The sequence below is a fragment of the Panthera tigris genome, chromosome E2 (genome assembly GCF_018350195.1).
Source record: "Panthera tigris isolate Pti1 chromosome E2, P.tigris_Pti1_mat1.1, whole genome shotgun sequence".
Lineage (NCBI taxonomy): Eukaryota > Metazoa > Chordata > Mammalia > Carnivora > Felidae > Panthera > Panthera tigris.
This window is the reverse complement of record NC_056674.1, coordinates 42,646,416-42,669,693: the sequence shown is the minus strand read 5'-3', so window position 1 is coordinate 42,669,693 and position 23,278 is coordinate 42,646,416. Positions and strand designations below refer to the sequence as shown.

At 37.8% G+C, this 23,278-nt stretch overlaps 2 protein-coding genes across 16 annotated transcripts in view; one reads left to right on the top strand and one right to left on the bottom strand.

Moving 5' to 3' along the window:
- The window catches only part of LRRC36 (leucine rich repeat containing 36), a 58,285-nt gene extending 41,788 nt beyond the window's left edge, over positions 1-16,497 (bottom strand). For 8 of the 11 annotated variants that reach the window (XM_042968328.1, XM_042968324.1, XM_042968322.1 and 5 more), the window contains exons 1-4: positions 16,392-16,496; positions 5,239-5,366; positions 2,270-2,462; positions 1,378-1,474 (exon numbers count right to left, since the gene is read on the bottom strand). In XM_042968328.1, coding sequence (XP_042824262.1) covers positions 1,378-1,474; positions 2,270-2,462; positions 5,239-5,366; positions 16,392-16,461 — 488 coding nt within the window. In that variant the 5' untranslated portion in view covers positions 16,462-16,496. Of the gene's footprint in view, positions 1-1,377; positions 1,475-2,269; positions 2,463-5,238; positions 5,367-6,717; positions 6,809-16,391 lie in introns of all 11 variants that reach the window. The other 3 variants (XM_042968330.1, XM_042968331.1, XM_042968332.1) reach the window with 3 other exon arrangements.
- A 57-nt stretch (positions 16,498-16,554) lies between these two features.
- KCTD19 (potassium channel tetramerization domain containing 19) overlaps positions 16,555-23,278 on the top strand; it is a 31,399-nt gene continuing 24,675 nt past the window's right edge. For 3 of the 5 annotated variants that reach the window (XM_042968466.1, XM_007090279.3, XM_042968464.1), the window contains exons 1-3: positions 16,928-16,973; positions 18,881-18,936; positions 21,452-21,748. In XM_042968466.1, the coding sequence (XP_042824400.1) occupies positions 16,943-16,973; positions 18,881-18,936; positions 21,452-21,748 (384 nt within the window). In that variant the 5' untranslated portion in view covers positions 16,928-16,942. Of the gene's footprint in view, positions 16,623-16,927; positions 16,974-18,880; positions 18,937-21,451; positions 21,749-23,278 lie in introns of those variants that run through there. The other 2 variants (XM_042968465.1, XM_007090278.3) reach the window with 2 other exon arrangements.

The following is a 23,278-nucleotide window of genomic DNA, read 5'->3' as shown; positions in this document are numbered from 1 at the left end:
TGGTGGGGAAAGGTAATAAACGAATAAAGAAAAACTCATTTTGGGAACAATATTTAATGCTGTGGAGATATGTTCATGATATCTTAAACTAAAAATGGTACATATAGGAAGCAACTTACTATAAAATAAATATTATATATGTATTATTTTTATTATTAATATGTATTTAGATATCCATTATATAACATAACCTTGGAGATAAGCGCGCGCGCGCGCACGCACACGCGCACACACACACACACACACACACGCACACACCTAAGATTAAGAGGATATTTACCATAATATAATTAGTGTTTATTTCTGGGTAGTGAAATTATGAGTTGCTTGTCTATTTCTTGTGGTTTTTAAATGTTTATTTATTTATTTTGAGAGAGAGAGTGAGCACAAGTAAAGGAGGTGCAGAGAGAGGAAGAGAGAGAAATCCCAAGCAGGCTCCGCACCACCAATGCAGAGCCCAATGTCGGGCTCAAACCCACAAACTGTGGTATCATTACCTGAGCCAAAGTTGGACACTTAACCAACTGAGCCACCCAGGTACCCCTCTTATGGTTTTTCTATACTTTCCAGGTTCTCAATAACAAGCATGCACTACTTTTATCATCAGAAAACAATACTAATAGACACATGTACATGTGTCTATAGGTAGGTACACAGATGTCTATAAGGATGTATACCAAACATTACGAGAGGTTAACTCTTGGTAGCAGACTATGGGGTGACTTTTACTTTTTTCACTGTATTTTTCTGTATTATGTAAATTGTAATGGATTTCTGTTTTTCAAAAATAAAGCTACCTTTTTAAGATAAAGAGCATGGGTTTTATAGTAGAAGATATGGTATCTTATTTTGTTCAGATTTTAGTAACAAGAAGTAGAAAAATCTACCTTTCCAATACTGTAGAGCTTCAAGGTCTGTTTACTTTTGTAGAAAAAGTTTTTTACAAACTTTTGTAAAAAAGTTTTGTAGAAAAATGGTTCCCTTACCTTCTAACAAATTTATCTCTGTGGTAATGTAAACCTTCTAATTCAATAGGAAAAGACCATGTACTGATTTATAACTCCAAGAAAGATTTGGTAAGCATTTATAAGTCATTTCATGGTATCCCTATCTATAAGCTTTGAACAGCAGCTCTAGAGAATTTTCAACAATCATATCCAAAGCAGACGCAATGGTTCAACAAAGCAGAAATGCTCCCCCTGAGGGCCAGATTCTCATCCTAGATAAATCTCAATATATTGAATAGATACTTTTATTCCTGATCTGAGGATTCTTACAACTTGTGGAGATTTCTACTGGAAAGTGAAGACATTAAGCAGTAATTCACTGCTATCTCCAGAACCAAACTAAAACTTTTTTTGTAAAGGATTGTCTTACCTTTTTTCCACCTCTAAAAGAAAATTTTCACTGTTGCCCAACTGACTAAAATGCAGCTTGGCAGCTTTTCTCTCACTTGCTCGCACTGCTCGGTCATCTGGAGGCAAAAAGCGTGGTCTGAGCATGTTTCTTTTTTGGAGTAAACAGCAGTAAATCAGAAAAACATATTCACAGAGTAAAAACTAAAGATCAATCCCATATTCTTTTGTTAGAGACAGGTCACAAAATACTGCTATTATGTTGTCACTGGAGCAAGTAGTAACTCAGGGAGACCACAGGGATGTCATAGCAACAACTGCCACATAGGTGTAATTACCCCTGCAGGAGAGTAGTTTACTGCAGCAAACAATCCAAAAGACCTAATATTAATGTCAAAAGTTACACTGTTTCTGACAGACATTACTTAGTTTCCCTATAATAACTTTCCTAGGGGCATGTGAAATCCAAGTTTGTATCATTAAGAAATGTATATTTCAATTTCAACAATAAAATTATAAAGAAATGTGGACTACCTCATTTGAAAGAATAATTATTATTCCTTACCAACTAAGCTCCAGAGAGTTGTATTCATTTTCTATTGCTAATATAGTTGCAAATTTGGGGCACCTGGAAAAATAAATCTCAACTGGAAACTCTTTGTTGGAGAGGAAGTGGTGGTGAAACCATCAACTGAAGAAAACTAAAGCTGGAAGTAACTGATAAAAATCATAGATTGTCATTCAATAAAAAAAGGACTTGCCATACATCCTGCCAACACAAAAGAGTTACATAAATATTGACTAATAAACAAATATATCCTGCCAGTGCACACTCTGGGCCAACACCCAAAAAGTTAGGAGGCAGCTGGTTTAATGTAAATTCAGGGACAAGGAACAGGGGAGGAGGGTCTCACCCAGTTTCTCCAGAGTTTGTAGCGTGTACACAGCAAAGAGCCTATAATCTGTATCTTTCCTGACAACAGGATTGAGTCTCAAATCTAGTTCTTTGAGGAAGGGTAAAGACTGTAGGCGGGACACCTCCACTAATGAAGGAATGTTGTTATAATATAAATTCAGGTCTTGGAGTGAACATAAATACTGGATGCCCTGCAAGGAAAAGACCACATTATGAAACTGCACATTGGTAAGGACTAGGAATCTCATAGATACAGATGGAAATATATCTATTACTTCGATCCTTAAACATGTTACCTGGGTCAACCATGAGAAAGGCAGGGTTGAAACTCCCATTTAAGATGCCCGAGAAGTCCCTGGGTGGCTCAGTTGGTTAAGCATCTGAGGTCGTGATCTCACAGCTCGTGAGTTTGAGCCCCACGTCAGGCTCTGTGCTCACAGCTCAGAGCCTGTTCTGTGTCTCCCTCTCTCTCTGCCCCTCCCCTGCTCGTGCTCTGTCTCTCTTTCAAAAATAAATAAACATTATGAAAAAAAGTAAGATGTCTGAGAATAAGAACAAAGTATCCCATGGGTACTAGATGTTCTCTATATTAAATAATTCATAGATATCATACATTTCCTCCTTACAAAGTCTGACATAGAAATATCTGCAGTCAATTCTCTACTTCTGTTGCTCCCTGATAATTCTCCCTTCCAGTGGTAGTTAGGCTGAGTCACTTTTGCCCTTCTCTCACCTTTGTCACATCCACTCACCTGACCCCAGAAGCACCTCAATTTTCAGGAGGAAAAGAAATAGGCAAATGAGACAGCACTGGAGGAGAAGGGCATAATAAAAAAAATTAAATGTGTGTGTGTGTGTTGTTGTGTTCTTATATCTCAATGCCTCATGTTTAGGGTCAATGGATTATATGGAAAACAAAATAATGCTATCTCTAAGTCTTCCCTCCTGGAACAGTCTGGAACTTTTCTTGTCCTTGTTTCTCCTTTCAGAATTACCCTACCCTTCCATTTCTCTGGGATACTGGAGAAGAAAAGTCACATTTTCCTCCTTTGCTGAAATCTACTATTGAAAACAATTGTTTAATTTTCATGTATTTGGCTAGTTAGCTGCTTTAGCCCAACACTAAATTTCAGGACAGAATCCAAAACATGTATATATATATATATATATATGTACAATCATATACTTTTAGTAGTAAAAATGCTTACTATAGAAGGAACTCTGTCATTAAGAGTTATTTCAGAATGGTAAAATTATTTTCCATCATGTATTTATAAAATGTTTTTTTATCCTCCTCTCATTTAAAATTACCACTTTTTGTTGCAAAAAAATTTAGAAAACTCAAAGCATTTCTGAATAAAACACTGAATAAAACACTGTTTATACTTTGATGCATTTATTTCTGGCTTTTTTCAATTCCACTAACTTCTACATTGTGAAAGGGTCACTGGTTAGGAATAGTTGTCAGTGACTTTGGCCACATTTTCCAGGCGATACACCATTAGGATTCTATTTAAATGTGTAAATGGCAAGGAAATGTCTTCTATCCTCCTCTCACTTTTCCTGTTTGCATGAATTCATGTATTCCCCAAAGTTACACTAGAAATAACCACAAAACATTTACCCCCTGAGAAAATTAAGCAAAACCATTCAGAACTGCTAGAGATAAATATATGCAGATAAGTCATAGATGAAAAGAATGTAGAAAACATTTACCAAGTGCTTCCTATATGCCAAGCAGTGTACACATGCTAATTTGATTAATCTTCACAATAGCTTTTTGTCCAAGTTACAGAAGCGGAAAGAAAGTGAGTATAAAAACAAATAATGGCAATGTTCACTCAATTTTTTAGCTTGAAAATTAACATACATACATGTGAAAAGAGGAGACTTAAACAACTCTGAATTAATGTTTTCTGAAACTGATGGGCCAAATACAAATGGCTGCTACCAAATAGTCTAAAGACCTAGTTCAACTTGCAGTTTCTATTTTTAGAATCCTAGTTGAAAATCCTGCTCGGACTTCCTCTTTTAGGACCCTTCATTTAGACCTTGAGATTGGGTCTGGCTTGTATTGTTGAACAAGTATCCCCTAAAAAGCACAAAATGGGTGGAATAATCCAGGAGATCATTAACTAATCCTGAATAGTATCCGTTGAGTCCTTCACCTTGAGTCTCGAAAAGAAGGGCTTAGCCAAGACCAGCACAAAACTGGGTAAAATGGGAACATGTGGAAGAAACACCATCTGGGGGTCTACCACTAAGAAAACAGAACTTCCATTTCTGTGTGTGCACACTGATGTTTGTAGAGCTCTTAGTGTTATTTGCTAATCCTCACACACTCTGCTCAAGCCTGCTCTCACCCTACTTTCCTGTCCTGCTCTCTCTTCTACCATCCCCTGATCCAGACATTTTTCTTTGTTTTCAGTACCACCATTTCCTCTTCCTCTGTGAAAAAATTATTTACTAACAACCAGCAACAATCCAGTAACAACACAGACCAGTGTTTCTCCATGTGTACTCCATGTACCAACATCATCAGAATCCCCAGGTATATCCTGAGCCCACCCCAGACCCACTAACTCAGAATCTCTCTCAGAGTAAGAACTAAGAATCTGTATTTTCACAAGTCCTTCTTGTAATTTTTTTACACACATAAAAAATTTGTACTATTGCCTTAGGCTGTGATCATTTAATATAATTTTCCCTAAGTACAAAAGAAATTTTCCCCAATATTTTAAAAAATAAAAAATTTTTTAAAAAATTCAAATATAGAATAGAGTCAAATGAATTTTACAGTAAATAATAAAATTTAGTTTGGAAACATTTAAAAGGAAGATGCTATATTCCCCAGGCTGGTATTACCTATCTCTTATTTCTTCCCATCAAAACAAACAGTGATAGATAGATAGATAGATAGATAGATAGATAGGGCTGAACTGACTAGTCATAGAATATAGAACTTACCTTCAGGCTAGTGATCAAATTTCTTGATAAATCTAAGGATCGGAGGTTTTTAAAATTTCTGAAGGCATCACCAATGGAATGAATTTTTCCAGCATAAGATCCCTGCAATGAAAGAGACTCCACCAGTTCTGAAACGAGATCATCAGTAGTTATATTATGATCTCTGCTTATATAAACAACAGTCAGTGAAAATAGGCCTTGCTTCCTCCCATATCCCATTTGTAAAAGGCCCTACATTCAAAGCTTCTAAGAAGATCATCTTCCTTTTAAAAGCAGCATTATCGGGGCGCCTGGGTGGCGCAGTCGGCTAAGTGTCCGACTTCAGCCAGGTCACGATCTCGCGGTCCGTGAGTTCGAGCCCCGCGTCAGGCTCTGGGCTGATGGCTCGGAGCCTGGAGCCTGTTTCCGATTCTGTGTCTCCCTCTCTCTCTGCCCCTCCCCCATTCATGCTCTGTCTCTCTCTGTGCCAAAAATAAATAAAAAACGTTGAAAAAAAAAATTAAAAAAAAAAAAAGCAGCATTATCACCTAATATATTGATATCAAACCTTGGTTTTACAGAACCCCTGTGTTTCTCTATTCACCCTGAAGGATGTAATAAAAGTCTCCCAAAGTTCTCAAAACAAAATTTAAAAAGAAATTCAGTAATCCTACTGCTAGAATTTAGCCCTATAGATAATACTCAAAAATTTTCACTAGGATATATAATTTATACACATAGGTATCAATTCCAGAGAGGTTTTAGAATAGTTTTTAAAAAAAGAAAGAAAGAAGAAAAAGGAAACTATCACAGGATTTATCAGCAGAAGAGTAGAACTTAGGGGCCCCTGAGTTGCTCAGTCAGTTAAGTGTCTGACTTCGGCTCAGGTCATGATCTCACAGCTCATGAGTTCGAGCCCCACGTCTGGCTCTGTGCTGACAGCTCAGAGCCTGGAGTCTGCTTTGGATTCTGTGTCTCCCTCTCTCTGCCTCTCCCTGGCTTGCGCTCTATCCCTCTCTCTCTCAAAAATAAACATTAAAAATTTAAAAAAAAAGCGTAGAACTTAATGTCCTAAATAACAGTACACTGATACAATGAACAAAGTACTAGATCTGTGGCCTTGTACAAGTCACTTCATCTCTCTGTACTTCAGTTTCCTTATCTGCAAAATGGGGATAATAACAGTACTTAACTAATAAGGTGTGAATAGTAATAATTAAATGAATATATATACAAAATTTAGAATAGTACCTGATACATGACCATTGTTATATATGTGTTAATTATTGTTATGCAGTCATTAAAAAGAATAAGGTCAATTTGTAGATGATCATATGGAAGATCTCCAAGACATTAAGTGAGGGAAATGTATGTGTGTAACTGCTTTAAAGTATATACATATATATTTATATAATATATTTATATGTATGGAAGAAAGTCAACTAGACTTCTAACAGCACTGAAAAGAGGAGAATCTCAAAACTGTCAATAGGAACTCACTGGCAAGTGTGGTGGGCCAAATACAATACCAATCAAAGCCGGAAGGAGGTATTGCAGGATCCAATTTGTAGATAGGTGCCAGAGGACTGCACTGAAATAAGGTTTTAAGATGTTAGAACAGTCTGGACCATATAAACTCTGAAAAGTAATAAAGTGAAGATCCCTTTCAGACAAGACCCACATCAGGGAGAAAGAGAAGTAGAGTGGGAGTAGAATCCACATTGAATGGGGCAGAGACAACAGGTTCAAAAGAAAGAGAAGGTCCAGATACAAGTTGGGAGAGAAGAAAAGATGGCAGATAACAGGAAGCATAAAGCTCCATTTTTTAGTACTTTGTGAACAAAACAGAAGAGGGAGCTCCAAAACCCTGAAACTGGAAAGGCTATTCTGGCCCACCCTTACTATCTAAAAGTATAGGAAAACTTACTACACTTAAAAGAGCCACAGAAAAAGATTACAGTCAAATTTTATATGAGGTTAATAAAAGAAAAAAGAGAATAACATCCTTAAAGAATGAAAACACTCCAGAAAGCTACAACACAAATGAAAATTGTAACTTAATATTTTGAAACAAGTTAAAAGATACCAAAACAAAATGTAGCAGTCCTCACAGTGTGGATCCCTCAAGTTCCCTGACACATACACAGGGGTCCACAAAATCAAAAGTATTTTTTTTAATTATTTGCATAATAATATTAAAATATTAATTAGCTTTTCCACTGTTTCACTTATGGTGCAAAAGGAAACACTACTGGGGCCTTAGGATGACTCAAGGCAGTGGCATCAAACTTCACTCATAGTCACTGTGTTCTTTACCATGGCTTTTTAAAATAGCCAGTTTCATTTAAGAATGTCCTTTAAAAAGCAGTAAAAATGGTTAACTTTATTAATTTTTGAATCTTGAGTACATGTCCTTTTTATTTGTCTGATTAAATTAGAAATATGCATGAAGTACTTCTGCTGCATACTGAAGTATGGTGGATGCCCTGAGAGAAAACATTTGTGTGATTTTTGAGATGCCAGCTTAATTAGCTACTTTTTTATGGAATACCATTTTTATTTGAAAAAAATAAAAACTTGATATATGATGGTTATTCAGACTTGACTATTTGGCAGACATTTTCTTGAAAACAAAGTGAGGTTGTTACTTCAGGAAAACAAGTGACAGTAATTGTTGTCAATTATAACATTTGAGTTTTCAAGCAGAAATGGGAATTTTGGAAAATTTGTATCTGCCACTATGAACTTGACAGCTTCCCAACACTGAAAGATCTTTCTAATGAGATTGATGACATTAACATGATTTTTAAATGTTATACAGAATGAAATTTGTCAGCATTAGGAAGATCTACATAACTCATTGAGTTAATATCTTTCAAATGACCAATGCATGATGTCACAAAATCACGCATGGGTAAAAGATCCAGTTAAATGCAAGATGTTACAGATGAATTTTAATGCAAGAGTACAAAGTACACTGACAATGGTTTCAGACTCTAGATACAACTAAACTTTAAGAAACTACCATTTGTCCAGTTTTCATGTCATATAAAAAGAATATCCACAATCTCTTGAAAAGGCTATAAAATACTCTTCCCTTTTCCAACTGCTTATCTGTGTGATGCATCATTTTAAAAAATATATATTTCAACTAGGGATGCCTGGCTGGTTCAGTCAGTGGAGCATGCAACTCTTGGTCTCAGAGTTGTGAGTTCAAGCCCCCACTGCGTATAGAGATTACTTAAAAATAAAATCTTAAAATATGTACATATATTTAAAAAAAAAAAAAGGGGGGGGGGCCTGGGTGGCTCAGTTGGTTGAGCGTCTGAATTCGGCTCAGGTCATGATCTTGCAGCTTGTGAGTTCGAGCCCTGCGTTGGGCTCTGTGCTGACAGCTCAGAGCCTGGAGCCTGTTTCAGATTCTGTGTCTCCCTCTCTCTCTGCCCCAACCCACTCGCATTCTGTCTCTGGCTCTCTCAAAAATAATAAACATTTAAAAAAAAGTCTCTAAAAAATAAATAAATAAAATAATAAAATGTGTACACATATTTCAACCAAAACAACATATCATAACAGATTTAATAAAGGAGATATGAGAATCTAGACGTCTTCAATTAAGACATTAAAGATACTATGCTAAGTGAAATTAGTCAGAGAAAGACAAAAATCATATGACTTCACTCATATGAAGACTTTAAGAGACAAAACAGATGAACATAGGGGAAGGGAAACAAAAATAATATAAAAACAGGGAGGGGGACAAAACAGAAGAGACTCATAAATATGGAGAACAAACTGAGGGTTGCTGGAGGGGTTGTGGGTGGGGGGATGGGCTAAATGGGTAAAGGGCATTAAGGAATCTACTCCTGAAATCATTGTTTCACTGTATGCTAACTAATTTGGATGTAAATTTTAAAAAAATTAAAAAAGAAAAAAAGACATTAAAGATAATGGGGCGCCTGGGTGGCTCAGTTGGTTAAGCGACTGACTTCAGCTCAGGTCATGGTCTCACAGTCTGAGAGCCCGCATCGGGCTCTGTGCTGACAGCTCACAGCCTGGAGCCTCCTTTGGACATGTGTCTCCCTCTCTCTCTGCCTCTCCCCTGTTCATGCTCTTTGTCTCTTGCTCTCAAAAATAAATAAACATAGAAAAAAAATTTTTAAAGACATTAAAGATATTTGTAGGAATATAAAAGAATGCCACTCTCCTATTTTTTTTGGAAAATATAGTTATTTTTCAAAAACATTATTTATGTTAATATAATGTAATGTTAATGTAATGGATATGTTATGGTTATCTTTTAATGAATTAATAAATAGATATTTAAATTTTTTCTCAGTTTCAATTTTAAATATAGTAAATATAAGTAGATATAGTCCACAGTAACAAAAGCTCTTTGAAATTCATATTTTTAAGAGTGTAAAGGAATTCTGAAATCAAAAATTTTAAAAACTGCTGAAAAATGTAAATTAGAAATAGAAAAATTCAGAACAATTATTGAAAAGAAAAGGAAAATTTGAAAATAAAGATAGAATTCAAATGATAATAAAAGGTCATTTCAAAAATGAAGATTAGAGCGAAAAAACCCCAAAACACTAAAACAATTCTATTTCTGGGTATATATCCAAAAGAACTGAAAGCAAGACTCTAACAGGTATGTATACACCCATATTCAAAACAGCTTTATTCACAATAGCCAAAAGATGGAAACAACCCAATGTCTATTAATGGATGAATGGATAAACAAAATGTGGGGTGTGCATATGTGTGTGTGTGTGTGTGTGTGTGTGTGTGTGTATCCATACAAGGGAATATTAGTCATAAAAAGGAATAATATTCCAGCAAGTTATTTTGAAAATATCAACAAACTGATTCTAAGATTTATGTATAAAAGCAAGACTCAGAACACTCAATACAACATTGAGGGAGGAAAACAGTCAGAAGACTGGTACTATCTGACTTCAAATCTTACTGTAGAGCTATAATAATCAAGACAATGTGGAGTTGGAAGAAAGCAAAAAAGACAAATAGACTGATGGACAGAACAGAGTCCAGAAATAGACCTACACATATACAGTCAACTGATCTTTGACAAAGGAGTAAAGCCAATTCAGTGGAAAAAGGATATTCTTTCAACAAATGGTGCTAGAACACTAGTGTAACTGGACATCTACAGATGGAGGAGGAGGAGGTGGAAGAAGAGGGGGAGGGAGAAGAATCTAGACACTTTCACAATAATTCACTCAAAATGGACCTAAATGTAAAACACAAAACTATAAAACTTCTAAAAGATAACACAAAAGAAAATCTAGGTGAGCTTGGGTTTGGCAATAAGTTTTTAAATGCAACACTAAAAGCATGACCCATGAAAGAGAAACGTGGGACTTCATTAAAATTTAAAACCTGTGCCCTTCGAAAGACACTGACACACTGTTAAGATAATGAAAAGACAAGATACAGAGTGGGAGAAAATATATCTAAAGCACATATCGAGAAAGAACTGATATCAAAAATATACAAAGAACTCTTAAAACTCAACATTAAGAAACAAAAAACTCAATTAAAAAATAGGCAAAACAGTTGGAAACCTCACCAGAGAAGATATTCAGCTGGCAAACAAACATATAAAAATATACTCAACATTATAAGTCATTAGGAAATTTCAAATTAAAAGTGAGATACAACCATATACTTATTAGAATGGCCCAAATCCAAAACACTGACAGCCAAATGTTGGTGAGGATGTGGGATGTCTTTGTCTGTTTGGGCTGCTATAACAAAATACCACAGAGTGGCTTATAAACAACAAACATTTATTTCTCACAGTTCTGGAGTCTAAAAGTCCAAGATCAGGGTGTCAGCATGGTTGGGTTCTGGTGAAAGCCTTTTTCCAGGTTGCAGACTACCTACTTAGCCATGTATCCTCACATGGTGGAAGGGGGAAAGGGAGCTTTCTCTCTGGTGTCTTTTATAAGGTCATTAATTTCTTTTATAAAGGCTGTGCCCTCATGGCCCAATTACCTCTGAAAGGCCCCACCTCTTAATATCATCACATTAGGCATTAGGATTTCCACATACAAATGGAGAGGGGGCACACAAATATTCAGACCATAGTATGGGTTAACAGGAACTCTCATTCATTGCCGGTGGAATGCAAAGGTGTAGCCACTTTGGAAGACAGCTTGGCAGTGTCTGATAAAGCAAAACACAGCTTACCCAATGATCTAGCAATCATGTGCCTTGATACTTGCTCAAGTGACTTGAAAGTTTATGTCCACACAGACCCCTCTATGTTTATAGCACCTATACATAGAGGCTTAAATCCATAAACCTGAATGTTTATAGTAGCTTTATTTATAACTGCCCAAACTTAGAAGTGACCAAGAAGTCCTTCATTAAGTAAATGGATAAACAAACTATGGTACCTCCACACAGTGGAATATTATTCAGCAATAAAAAGAAATGAGCTATCCATTGAGCCATGTAAATACATGAAAGTACCTTAAATACATATTGCTAAGTGAAAGAAGCCAGTCTGAAAAGGTTACTTGTATGATTCCAACTATATAACATTCTGAAAAAGGTGACTAGTTTATAATGGTATATGTCAATTATCTCAATTAAAAGACTTTTTAGGGGCGCCAGGGTGGTTCAGTTGGTTGAGTGTCCAACTTTTGATTTTGGCTCAGGTTATGGTCCCATGGTTTGTGGGTTTGAGCCCCACGTTGGGCTCTACATCGGTAGTGGAATTCTGTCTGTCTCTCTCTCTCTGCCCCTCCCCCACTAACACACATGATCTGTTTCTCAAAATAAATAATAAATAAGCTTAAAAAATAAATAAAATTTTTCAAAAAAAATTTTTAAAAGATTACTGGTTGTCAGAAATTACATATAAATGACTACAACTACAGGACATTCTGAAAAAGATAATAGTAAAAAGAAAGAAAGGAGCTCTTAATCATGTCTATGTCTTAGAAGTTCAGTCTGTTCATCATCCACGTAGAAGACAGACTTAGGGGTGGGCAGAAATAGGAGTGAGGTGGGGTGCCTGTGTGGCTCAGTCAGTTAAGCGTCCAACTCTTGATTTTGGCTCAGGTCATGATCTCATGGTTTGTGGGATCACAACCCTAGTCAGGCTCTGCACCATCAGATTCTTTCTCTTGGGATTCTTTCTCTCTCTCTCTCTCTCTCTCTCTCTCTGCCGCTACCCATCTCTTGCTCTCTCAAAAATGAATAAACTTAAAACAATATATTACCTATATAATAAATTAATGGAATTATTTTTTAAAGCCAAAAAAGTATATAATTATATATTTTCTCTCTTTACCAAATAATTATTAGCAGCATACAAATATGTTCTAGTATATCGTGCCTTTAAAAAACTTGTTCTTGATCCCACATCATATCCCTCAACTAATATTCTACTTTTGGGTCCTCTTTTATAACCAAATTTCTCAGGAAAGGTTCTTACCTTCACTCTCTCTTCTCCCTCACATATCATTCCCTTTTTTTTTTTTTAAGCTTATTTATTTTGAGAGAGAGAAAGAGAACAAAGGGGGAGGGGCAGAGAGAGAGAGAGGGAGAGAAAGAATCCCAAGCAGCAAAAAGCCCTACTCAGGGCTCGATCCCATGAACTCAGGGCTTGATCAGATCATAACCTGAACCTAAATCAAGAGTTGGATGCTCAACTGACTGAGCCACTTAGGCACCCCTATCATTCCCTGTTCATACCAACCCAGGCTGGCCTTCCTCCCCATTCTCCAGAAACCCCCTTAAAGTGACCAATGAATTCCATGTTGCCAAATCTAACAGATACTTCTCTGCTTTCTTAGCTTGTCAATAACATTTGGCACAGCTATTACTTCCTTGGTGTACTATCATTTCTTAAATTCCAAGACACCATGTTCTTCCCTCTCTATTCAGCCTCTAAACACTGAAATGCCCCAAAATGAGTCTTAAACCTTCTTCTGTTCTCCATCTATATTCTCTAGTTAGGTGAGTTCATCCAGTCCCATTGCTTTAAATACCACTTATTTATTTGCTAATGTCTCCCCAAATTTACATCTCTAACCCCAACTTCTCTCCTCTGAGATCCAGACTTGTATATCCAATTGCCTACTAAAATTCTCACATTTGAATGTCTAGTTGGTATTTTAAGCTTAACATGTTTAAAACAGCACTCTTGATTCCCCTTCCCCAAACCAATCTTTCCCATAGTCTTTGCTCTCTAGAGAGATCTCTCTAAATAGCACCATCATCCATGTAGCAATAACTTAAGCCAAGGCTAAGTGTTACTTTTGAATCTTCCCTTTCCTTGTGTTCCATATTCAATTTTTTTTTTGTAAATCCTGTCCGGTCTACCCAGAAAATACACCTTGACTCTGTTCATTTCTTTTTATCTCCACTGTCATCCTCCCAGTCCAAGCTATTCATTATCTCTTATCTGGAGGACTTTAACAGACTTCTAATGGGTGAGAGTCATATTTTAAAAATAAGTATTAGATCAGGACACACCCCTGCTTAAAATGTTTTCATGAAAACTGACAAGCTGATTCTAAAATTCTAAATGAGAATAAAGGACCAAGAATAGCCTACATGACTTTGAAGGAGAAAAGAGGAAAGTAAAGTGTAATCAAAACCTACTGCTAAGCCATGATAGTTACAAAAGGATGATATTGGTGTAGAAATAGACAAACAGAACAGTGGAACAGAACAGAGAGCCTAGAAATAGACCCATGTTTACAAAGGAACTTGGAATACAGCAGAGATACTATAAATAGGTTCCAGAGAAACTGGCTATCAGTATTAAAAAAACACAATTATACCAAGTCACACCTCATATATAAAAATAAATTCCAGGTAGATTAGACTTAATGTGAAGAGCAAAGCTGCAGAATTTTTAGAAAAAAAAATATTCATCAGTGTAGGGAAAAACTGCATAAATAAGACACAAAAATCACAAATCATAAGGAAAAATAAACTTGTTTACCTTAAGATGGAAACTTTCTGCATGACAAAGGATAACTTAAACATTTATGGGAATTTTTTTAGGACAGAGAAATATACCAAAAAACAAACATACAACACAATCTGTAACTGCACCACAAGATTATCCCTTTGGACATTAAAAAGAAAGAGTAGCCAGAAAATTCCAACAGTACAGAAAAGTACAGAATAAAAGTAAAAGCCTTTCTCTCCAAAGATGACCACTGTGATTTCTTACATAATTTTATAATGCATATACCAACACATTAATTTAATTGAAAAATGTCTGTTTTGTTGATAGGTTTTAAAAAAAGCAAATTTCCAAAGAATATATATGCTCTTATTCCTTAAAAAAAAAACAAAAAACTATATGTATACGTTTCTATAAATATTGGAAAAGGTATGGAAAGAGGGAGAGGGAATAATATTCTTTCACTTTAGATACTTTTGCATTGTTTGAATTATCAGAATGAGCACAATTAATTTTGTTATTCACATGATTGCAATAAAACTGGGAAACAAACAAAAACAAAATAACAAAAAATCTGCCATATATTGTTCTAGCTAGAGAATGTAAGTACATGCCCCTCCACCAAATAAAACCGAATCAATATATTTTTAAAAGGCAAGAAAAATACAGAAGCATATCAAACCAATAAAGCTTTTCTTACCTAACTTGTAAAATAGGGGAGTTCAAAGTAGTTTGGAAAAGAAAAGCTAAACCTGAAATATCTGCATGAGTCTATTTATACACACACCAAACAGTTACCTTTGGCTGGGGTGGAGGGATTTCCAGAGGAAGGAAAAATTAACACCCTCTTTGTTCACTCATGTAATGTTTGTTACTAGCATGCCCTAATTTTTATAAATTTTAAATAATAAACAATTTTTTTGAAAGAGAGATAGCACAAGCAGAGAAGGGGCAGAGGGAGAGGGAGAAAATCTTAAGCAGCTTCCACCCCTGGCGTTGGTGGGGGGAGGTGGTGCTCCGCGAGGGCTGATCTCATGAGGGTGAGATCATGACCTGGGAGGAAATCAAGAGTCACATGCTTAACCCACTGAGCCACCCAGGTGCCTCTAATTAATATGTTTTAAATAAAATAAAACCAAATTATGTCATACCCCACAAATAAAAAGTACTAGAGGAAGCAAGAAGGGCAACTTTTTGTTATGGTTAAAGCACAGGCTCTGGACTCAAGAGTCCTGGGTTAATAAACCCCAGCTGTGTCACTTTGGGCTGGGCAACTTTGGGCAGAAGTCTAAACCTAAATTTTAAACCACCTGTAAAACAGGCACAATAACAGCATCTGCTTTATAGGTTTGTTATGGGGATTAAATATTGCAGGAGGTGGGAGGGGAAGCGTTTAACTCAGGACGTGGCGTTAATGATACAGTAAATTTAGTAAGAATAAAAGTTGAAGTAGGAATGCTGATAACTTTCCCAACATTTCTATTCCTAGAAACTCAGAAAACAATCTGTGTGAGTTAGACCCCAGGTCAAAGGTGGGGTCTGCAGTCACTCAGCCAGTTGCACCTCCAGGACGAAGTCAAGGCTGGGGCACTGCCATAAGCGCCCTGAAAGATGAGCGGCTTGCCACTGCTTTCACAACAGGCCCCTTTCTGAGTGCCACGCATCCTGGTGGACTAAAGAAATGGCCAAGCTCTTGAGGCTGAGACTGGACGAAGAGAAGGGTTGATGAAGGAAACACCCTTTTCCATTTTGCCCCAAACAGGAAAAGCCCTCCTGGGTCTGAAATTTCAGAAAATGCCAAAATGAACTCCCTTCGTGCCTCCTCAGGAGCACCACGACCTCAAAGTCGCTTCTCAGCACGTCCCTTCTCCCATCAATGCCCCTCTTGGGGCTCCGTTTTCTTCCGCTAGTTCAGATTCTGTCCAGTTTTGTGTTCCTGGCCTCAGTGTCCCGTTAATCTAGTTTCTCCTTCTCCACTTCAGACTCCATTCCTCCCCTTCAATTTCTCGCCCTCCTCCCCAGACTCAGGTTATTTACTTCCTTCACCTCTACCTTAGTGTAACTCTTTTGCCTCAGTAACCTCTCCTCCGCCTCAGGGACCGCTCCTTCGCCACCCTTCGCCCGCGTCCACTTCAGGTTTCCCAGCTTCCACCTCAGTTTTCTCCCCTCAGCCTCCGACCCCAAACTCCCGGCACAAGCCCTCCCAGCCTGGCCCTACCGGGCTGCTCCAGGGTCAGCGCCCCCAGGCGGCGGACGCCTTCCTCGTCCAGATCCCACTGCTCCGCCATCCCTGCCCGCCTCTCACCTGTCTCCGCCCGCGAGACAGGCTGGCTCGCGCCAGGCCCCGCCCCCTACCAGGCCCCGCCCCCCGCGCGAGCGGCCGACCTCCTCCGGGCCGTTATTGCCTAGGTCACGCGCCTGCCCGCCAGCCTCAGGAGTCCCGACTATGGTATGGAGCCATCCCTGGCGGGGGCGCCAAAAACAATAAAGCAGATAGGGTGGCGTTGCGGTCGAGGATTAGAGCTTTGGGGTTAGGGATGTAGCTCTGGGACGTGGGGTAGGTTATGGCCCCAGCTTTGTAGGATGTGGGGGCTGGCTCTGAGGAACTGGAAGAATGCTCCTGTTTTGAGGGATGAAGTGTTCTGCTCTGAGGATTTGGGGAACTTCAGGTCTGAGGGGTTGGTGGTGTGCCTCTTGGAGAGGTGAAGGTCTTCATATCTCAGTGCTTGGAGCTGTTGACACTGAGGCCAGGCAGTGACGGCCGTGTGAATGAAGCGGTGTCCAGATCTGAAGGATTGGGGTAGGGAGTGGGAGGCAGCTCTCTGAGGCATGATAGGGAGGGAGCCCCAAATTGGGGAATTTGGCTGTGGGGAGTTGAAGTCCTGTCTTTAGATCATGGGCTAGGTCTAGCTCTAGAAATTGATTTGGAAGGCGCTTCTTTGGGAAATAGGGATCAGTGTGGAAAAGAGAGATACTCTTTGGAATGGGGTAGAGATGATTATGCTAGGGCTACCCCATTTCCTGTAGTCAGTCTGACAAGAAGCCTTTTGCCCTTCAAGTACTACAGATCCTCAAGCTTGCCTATGACCGAGGGCTCTTCCCAGACTGGGATAGTTCTAACAAACTCCTGTGCAGTCTTTGGGAAGAAAACTCTAGAAAGAACAGCCATACCCTTAACTCCTACCTTCACTTCAGCGGGCACCTCTTGAGAGCTCACCTGTGGATGGGACATATATGTGTAAGAAGGAGGCAAGCTCTTGAGCCAATACACTCTTGTCAAAGCCTTTTTTTAATTTAATTTTTTTTAATCTACATCCAAATTAGCATATAGTGCAACAGTGATTTCAGGAGTAGATTCCTTAATGCCCCTTACCCAATTAGCCCATCCCCCCTTCCACAACCCCTAAGCCTATCCTTTTTTTTTTTTTTTTAATTTTTTAAAATATTTATTTATTTTTGAGAGACAGAGACAGAATGCGAGTGGGTTGGGGGCAGAGAGAGAGGGAGACACAGATTCCAAAGCAGGCTCCAGGCTCCGAGCTGTCAGCACAAAGCCTGACACGGAGCTCAAACCCACAAACCAGGAGATCATGACCTGAGCCAAAGTCGGACGCTTAACCGACAGAGCCACCCAGGCGCCCCTGTCAAACCCTATCCTTAATAACAAAAGAGGAGAACAGAACTGTGACTCAGCTTCAAGGAGCTAGTGGGTTTTCTCTGGCAGCCCAAATCCATACACTAGGAGCACTTACACTGAGCTCTCAACCAGCTAGTCACCTTTAAGGACAACAGAAAGTAAAATCAAGAGTCCTTGCATGTTTATGCTTTCTGGTCTAGGTGGGGACCTTAGTTACCATCAGTTTGTCATGTTCAGTCTTAGCCATGTTTAGGAAGACCAGGGCTCAAAAGCCTAGATTAGCTCATTAGATGGGCTTTTCTTCCTCTGGTTCTGTGAATCATGGCACCATTAAAAAATTTGTAATCTTTCTCATGGCCCCTTTAACTCTTCTAGGCTCAAATATGGCATATATAATTGTTCTTCTTTATATATGAATATTTAGACCAGGTTTATTATAAAAGAACTCTACCCCCTTCTTTGTTGCATGCATTTATTTGCCTTCCTCAACTATTAAAATAGGAAATGCAGGTTTTGTTGGGCTTTTCCTTTCTTAAACAACCACCTCTTTAACACTTTTTCCCCCCACCATTTTAATGCAAATTTTGAAACATTTAGATAAGTTGAAAGAACTATATACTCACCACCTATATTCTATAGTTAACATTTTGCTGTGTATGTTTTATCACATGTCCATGTATTTATCCCTTTATCAATCCACATTGATTTTTGATGCATTTCAAAATGTTGTAATATCAGTACATTGCACCCCACTTGCTTCAGCATGCATAATTTTTACCTAGAATTCAAAATTGTTTTATGGTTCTTTTATTATTTTTATGTACTATTTGCCACCTTTTAAATTTTGTTTACAAGAGTAGTGCTCCTTGAGTGTTTATTTTAAAATCTGAAACAGATGATGTGTATGTTTGATGATTTGTATGTTTATATGTTCTACTTTTCTATAGTGTTGATAAGCTAGGCCATCTTAAGGCAAAAGAGACAATTCACTTACGAATAGATAACCTTGAACTTTTAACAATGAGCTGAAGAAGGTTAATGATCTTTGCTGTCTTTCTGTATATTAAAAGGAAACCACAGCATTCAGCTATCCTGTTATGGCCTCAATAATGTGATGTCTCTGCAGGTATGACCCCAAGAGAGCTCTGCATACGCTCAGTGGGGTGGGGAGTGCCTTGCTCATAATTCTCTTTTTTAAATGGCTTTATTAACATATAATTCCCATACTACAATTTACCATTTTAAAGTTTACAGTCCAGTGGGTTTTAGTATATTTACAGAGTTGTGCAAGTAGTACCACAATCAATTTTACAACATTTTCATTATCTGAGAAGGAAATTCCATACCTGTTACTAGTCACTGCCCATTTCCCCCACAACCTCTCCAACCCTGAGCCACCACTAATCTACTCTCTACAAATTTGCCTATTCTGCACATTACACATAGATGGAATCATGTAATATGTGGTCTTTTGTTGCTGGCCTTCTTTTACTTAGCATAACATTTCAAGGTTTCATCTGAGTTGTAGCACATATCGGTACTTCCTTTTTATTGACAAATAATATTCCATTGTATGGATACACTACATTTTGTTTATTCATTCATCAGTTGATTGACATTGGGTTGTTTCTACTGTTTGTTATGAATAATGCTTCTATGAACATTTGTCTGTAAGTTTTTGTGTAGACCTAGGTTTTCATTTTTCTTGAGTTTATACCTAGAAGTGGAATTGCTGGGCCATATAGTAACTATGTATTTAACATTTTGAGGAACCACTGAACTGTTTTCCAGAGCAGCTGCACCATTTTACACTCCCACCAGCAGTGTAAAGGAGTTCCGATTTCTCCAGTCCTTGTCAACACTTGTTGTTACCTATCACTTTGATTCAGGTCCTCCTACTGGGTGGTGAAGTGGTATCTCACTGCAAGTTTTGATTTGCATACCCCTGATACCTACTGATGTTAAGTATCATTTCATGTGCTATTGACATTTGTGTATCTACTTTGGAGAAATGTCTTTTTAGAGTTTTTACCCGCCTCCCTTTAAATTTGCTTGTTCATCTTATTTCTATTATTGAATTGTAAGAGTTCTTTTTAAAAAAAAAAATGTTTATTTTTGAGAGAGGGATAAAGAGCAAGAGCGGTGGGGGATGGGGAATAGTGTGGAGGGGGGAGCAAGCGTAGGGAGACAGAGGATCCGAAGTAGGCTCCAGGTTCTGAACTGTCAGCACAGAGCCCAACACGGGCCTTGAACTCACAAACCACGAGATATGACCTGAGCCAAAGGTGGAATGCTTAACTGCTTAACTGACTGAGCCACCCAGGCACTCGAGTTGTAAGAGTTTTTTATGTAGTCTAAATACAAGTTCTTTATTAGATATGTGATTTGTGAATATTTTGATCTATCATATGGGTTGTCTTTTTACTTTCTTGATGGTGTCCTTTGAAGCACAAACATTTTTAATTTTGATGGACTTTTATTTATTTCACTTGTCATTTTGTATCTTATCTAAGAAGCATTGCCTAATTCAAGATTATAAAGATTTTGTGTTTCCTTCTAAAGGTTTTATATTTTTAGCTCTTATTTTTTAGGTTTGGTCCACTTAGTATTAATTTTTGTGTATGGTGTGAGGCAGGGTTTTTAGTTTGGTTGGTTTTCTTTTTGCATGTGGATGTCCAATTGTCCTAGCATCATTTTTTGAAAAGGTATTCTTTACCCATTGAATTGCTTGACTCCCTTATCAAATTCATAACCATATGTTTCCTTACACTAATAGCACACTATCTTGATTACTATACCTTTTTAGTTAGTTTTGAAAGTGGGAAGTATGAATCATCAAATTTCGTTCTCCTTTTTCAAGATTTTTTTTTTTTTTTTACTATTCTGCGTCCTTTGTATTTCCATATGGATTTAAACATCAGCTTGTCAATTTTTGCAGAAAAAAGGCAGCTGTAATTTTTATACGGATTGTGTTCAATCTATAGATCAATTTGGAGGGTATTGCAGTCTTAGCAGTATTAAGTCTTCTGATTCATAAATATGAGATGTTTTTCCATTTACTTAGGTCTTTAAATTTTTTTTTTTTTTCAACAGGGGCGCCTGGGTGGCTCAGTTGGTTGAGCGTCTGGCTTTGGCTCAGGTCATGATCTCACAGTTTGTGTGTTCCAGCCCCACATCGGGCTCTGTGCTGACAGCTTGGAGCCTGCTTCAAATTCTGTGTCTCCCTCTCTCTCTGCTCCTCCCCTGCTCATGCTGTCTGTCTCTCTCCTTCAAAAATAAATAAAAACATTAAAAAAATTTAAAAAAATTTTTTCAACAGTGTTTTGAACTTTTCAGAGTACAAGTATTACACTTCTTTTGTAAATGTATTCCTAAATATTTTGTTTTTTTGATACATTGTTTTCTTAATCTCATTTTTGGATTGTTCATTGCTAGTATATAAAAATACAATTGATGATATATTGATCTATACCCTTCACCCTGTTGAGTTCATTTCTCATAATTTTCTAGTGAATTCCTTAGGATTTTCTATATGCAAGATCACATCATCTACAAATAGAGATAGTTTTACTTCTTCCATTTCAGTATGGATGCTTTTTGTTTCTTTTTCTTGCATAGCTCTGTTTTCATTCTCCCTTTAGGAGGAGCCTGGCATGCCTCATGAATCAGCAGAGGATTTGTTTCATTTCAACGTTGGGGGCTGGCATTTCTCAGTTCCCAGAAGTAAACTTGCTCAGTTCCCAGACTCCTTGCTGTGGAAAGAGGCTTCAGCCTTGACTTCTTTGGAAAGCCAGAGGCTATTCATTGACAGAGATGGTTCCACATTTAGGCACGTGCACTATTACCTCTACACCTCCAAACTCTCCTTCTCCAGTTGTGCTGAACTGAACTTACTCTATGAGCAAGCACTGGGTTTGCAGCTGATGCCTTTGCTGCAGGTAAGATACTCTTGTCTTCCAGGAGTGATCAGTAACATAGGCCTTATAGCACTAAATGTTGTGTCCTTTCAAATACTGGTTTCTGGGATGACCCTCTTAATGGGGAAGTGTGATGAGTGAGTTAAAGTAATAAATAATACACTGGAAATGCATGTCCTGAATAAAGGCTTTCATCCTGACTCTGCCTTATCTATACCAGTACCCACCACAGACCCAGGATAGGACTTAACCAACTGCTGAGAGGGTGCCCTTGACTTTTGAAAATCCTATTTTAACATTCTTCTTGAATCTTAACTTTCCTCCTAACTACAGAAACCACTTCTGTGGCTTCTCTTAAGTAGTTTATTCTTAGTTTTTGGACAATGATTTTTTTTTAACTAGAAAAGCTAAATATTATGGCTAGAAAGGACCATTGGCCATGCTCCATATTAATTCCACTGTCTGGACAAAGTGTTGTTTACTCCATCTCCACAAGCACTGAGCCAGCAAGTCACAGTTCAGCTTAGGGTACTACCAACTGTGCCTCCCCAACACATCTTAGAAGAAAATTGAAATAGTGCATGTTTGGGTCATATAGGAATAAGAACATTTCATACTGTGTGTTTTTATAGATATTCCTAAGTAATTTAATGTTTTTTTCATAAGTTACTATGTATTTGGAAATCAAAACCCTTCACATACTCCAATGCAAGTTGATGGTAGTATTCTTTTCATTTATTTTTTAAAGTTTATTTATTTATTTTGAGAGAGAGAAAGAGAGAGAGCAAGCAGGGCTGGGGCAGAGAAAGAGGGAGAGTCTCAAGGGAGATGTGGGGCTCGATTCTATGAAACCATGAGATCATGACCTGAACTGAATCGTGCTTAATCGACTGAACCACCCAGGCACCCCTTCTTTTTATTTGTTTAAAGCTACCCACCTGAAACAAAATTTTTTTCAACTACCCCTGGAGTGGAGTGCTAGAATTGCTTACAAGTGGCTTCAAAATTACTTAAATGGCCTCACATGTCAGGATTACTGATGACTTTATGCCAAGGCACCATTTTGTGAGGAAAAGAAGGGAATCATTTGTTCATTGCAGAAAATCAAAGAGATCAAAGCAATTTTTGAACCATTTTAAAGAACACAAGCCTATTCTACAAACAGTTTATAAAGCCCTTTAAGTCCTTTCCTGTTCTCACTTCCCATTGAAACAACATCTATCTGGGAAGCAACTTCAGAATGGGATGTAGCAACTTAGAGGGCAATGAGCTGGTCCAGTTCCCAAGTTCCAAGTTGTGTGAGCAGAAGTATTTGAAGAATCATGTGGATCTGCCTCCCTAAAAGATATAATAAAACAAGTGCTTATGTTTTGGAAATAGTGTTTTCAAAGAAGTAAACATTTAGGCTGGGCTAACTGAAGTGATGTTTATTCTTTGAAGAAGAGTATAAATACAGCTGAAGAATCAATGGCCATCTCAAGCAAATCAATAGTCTCACACATTTCCATCACTTTCCCCATTGCTAAGGCCTGCCCATATATTCAGGTTCTT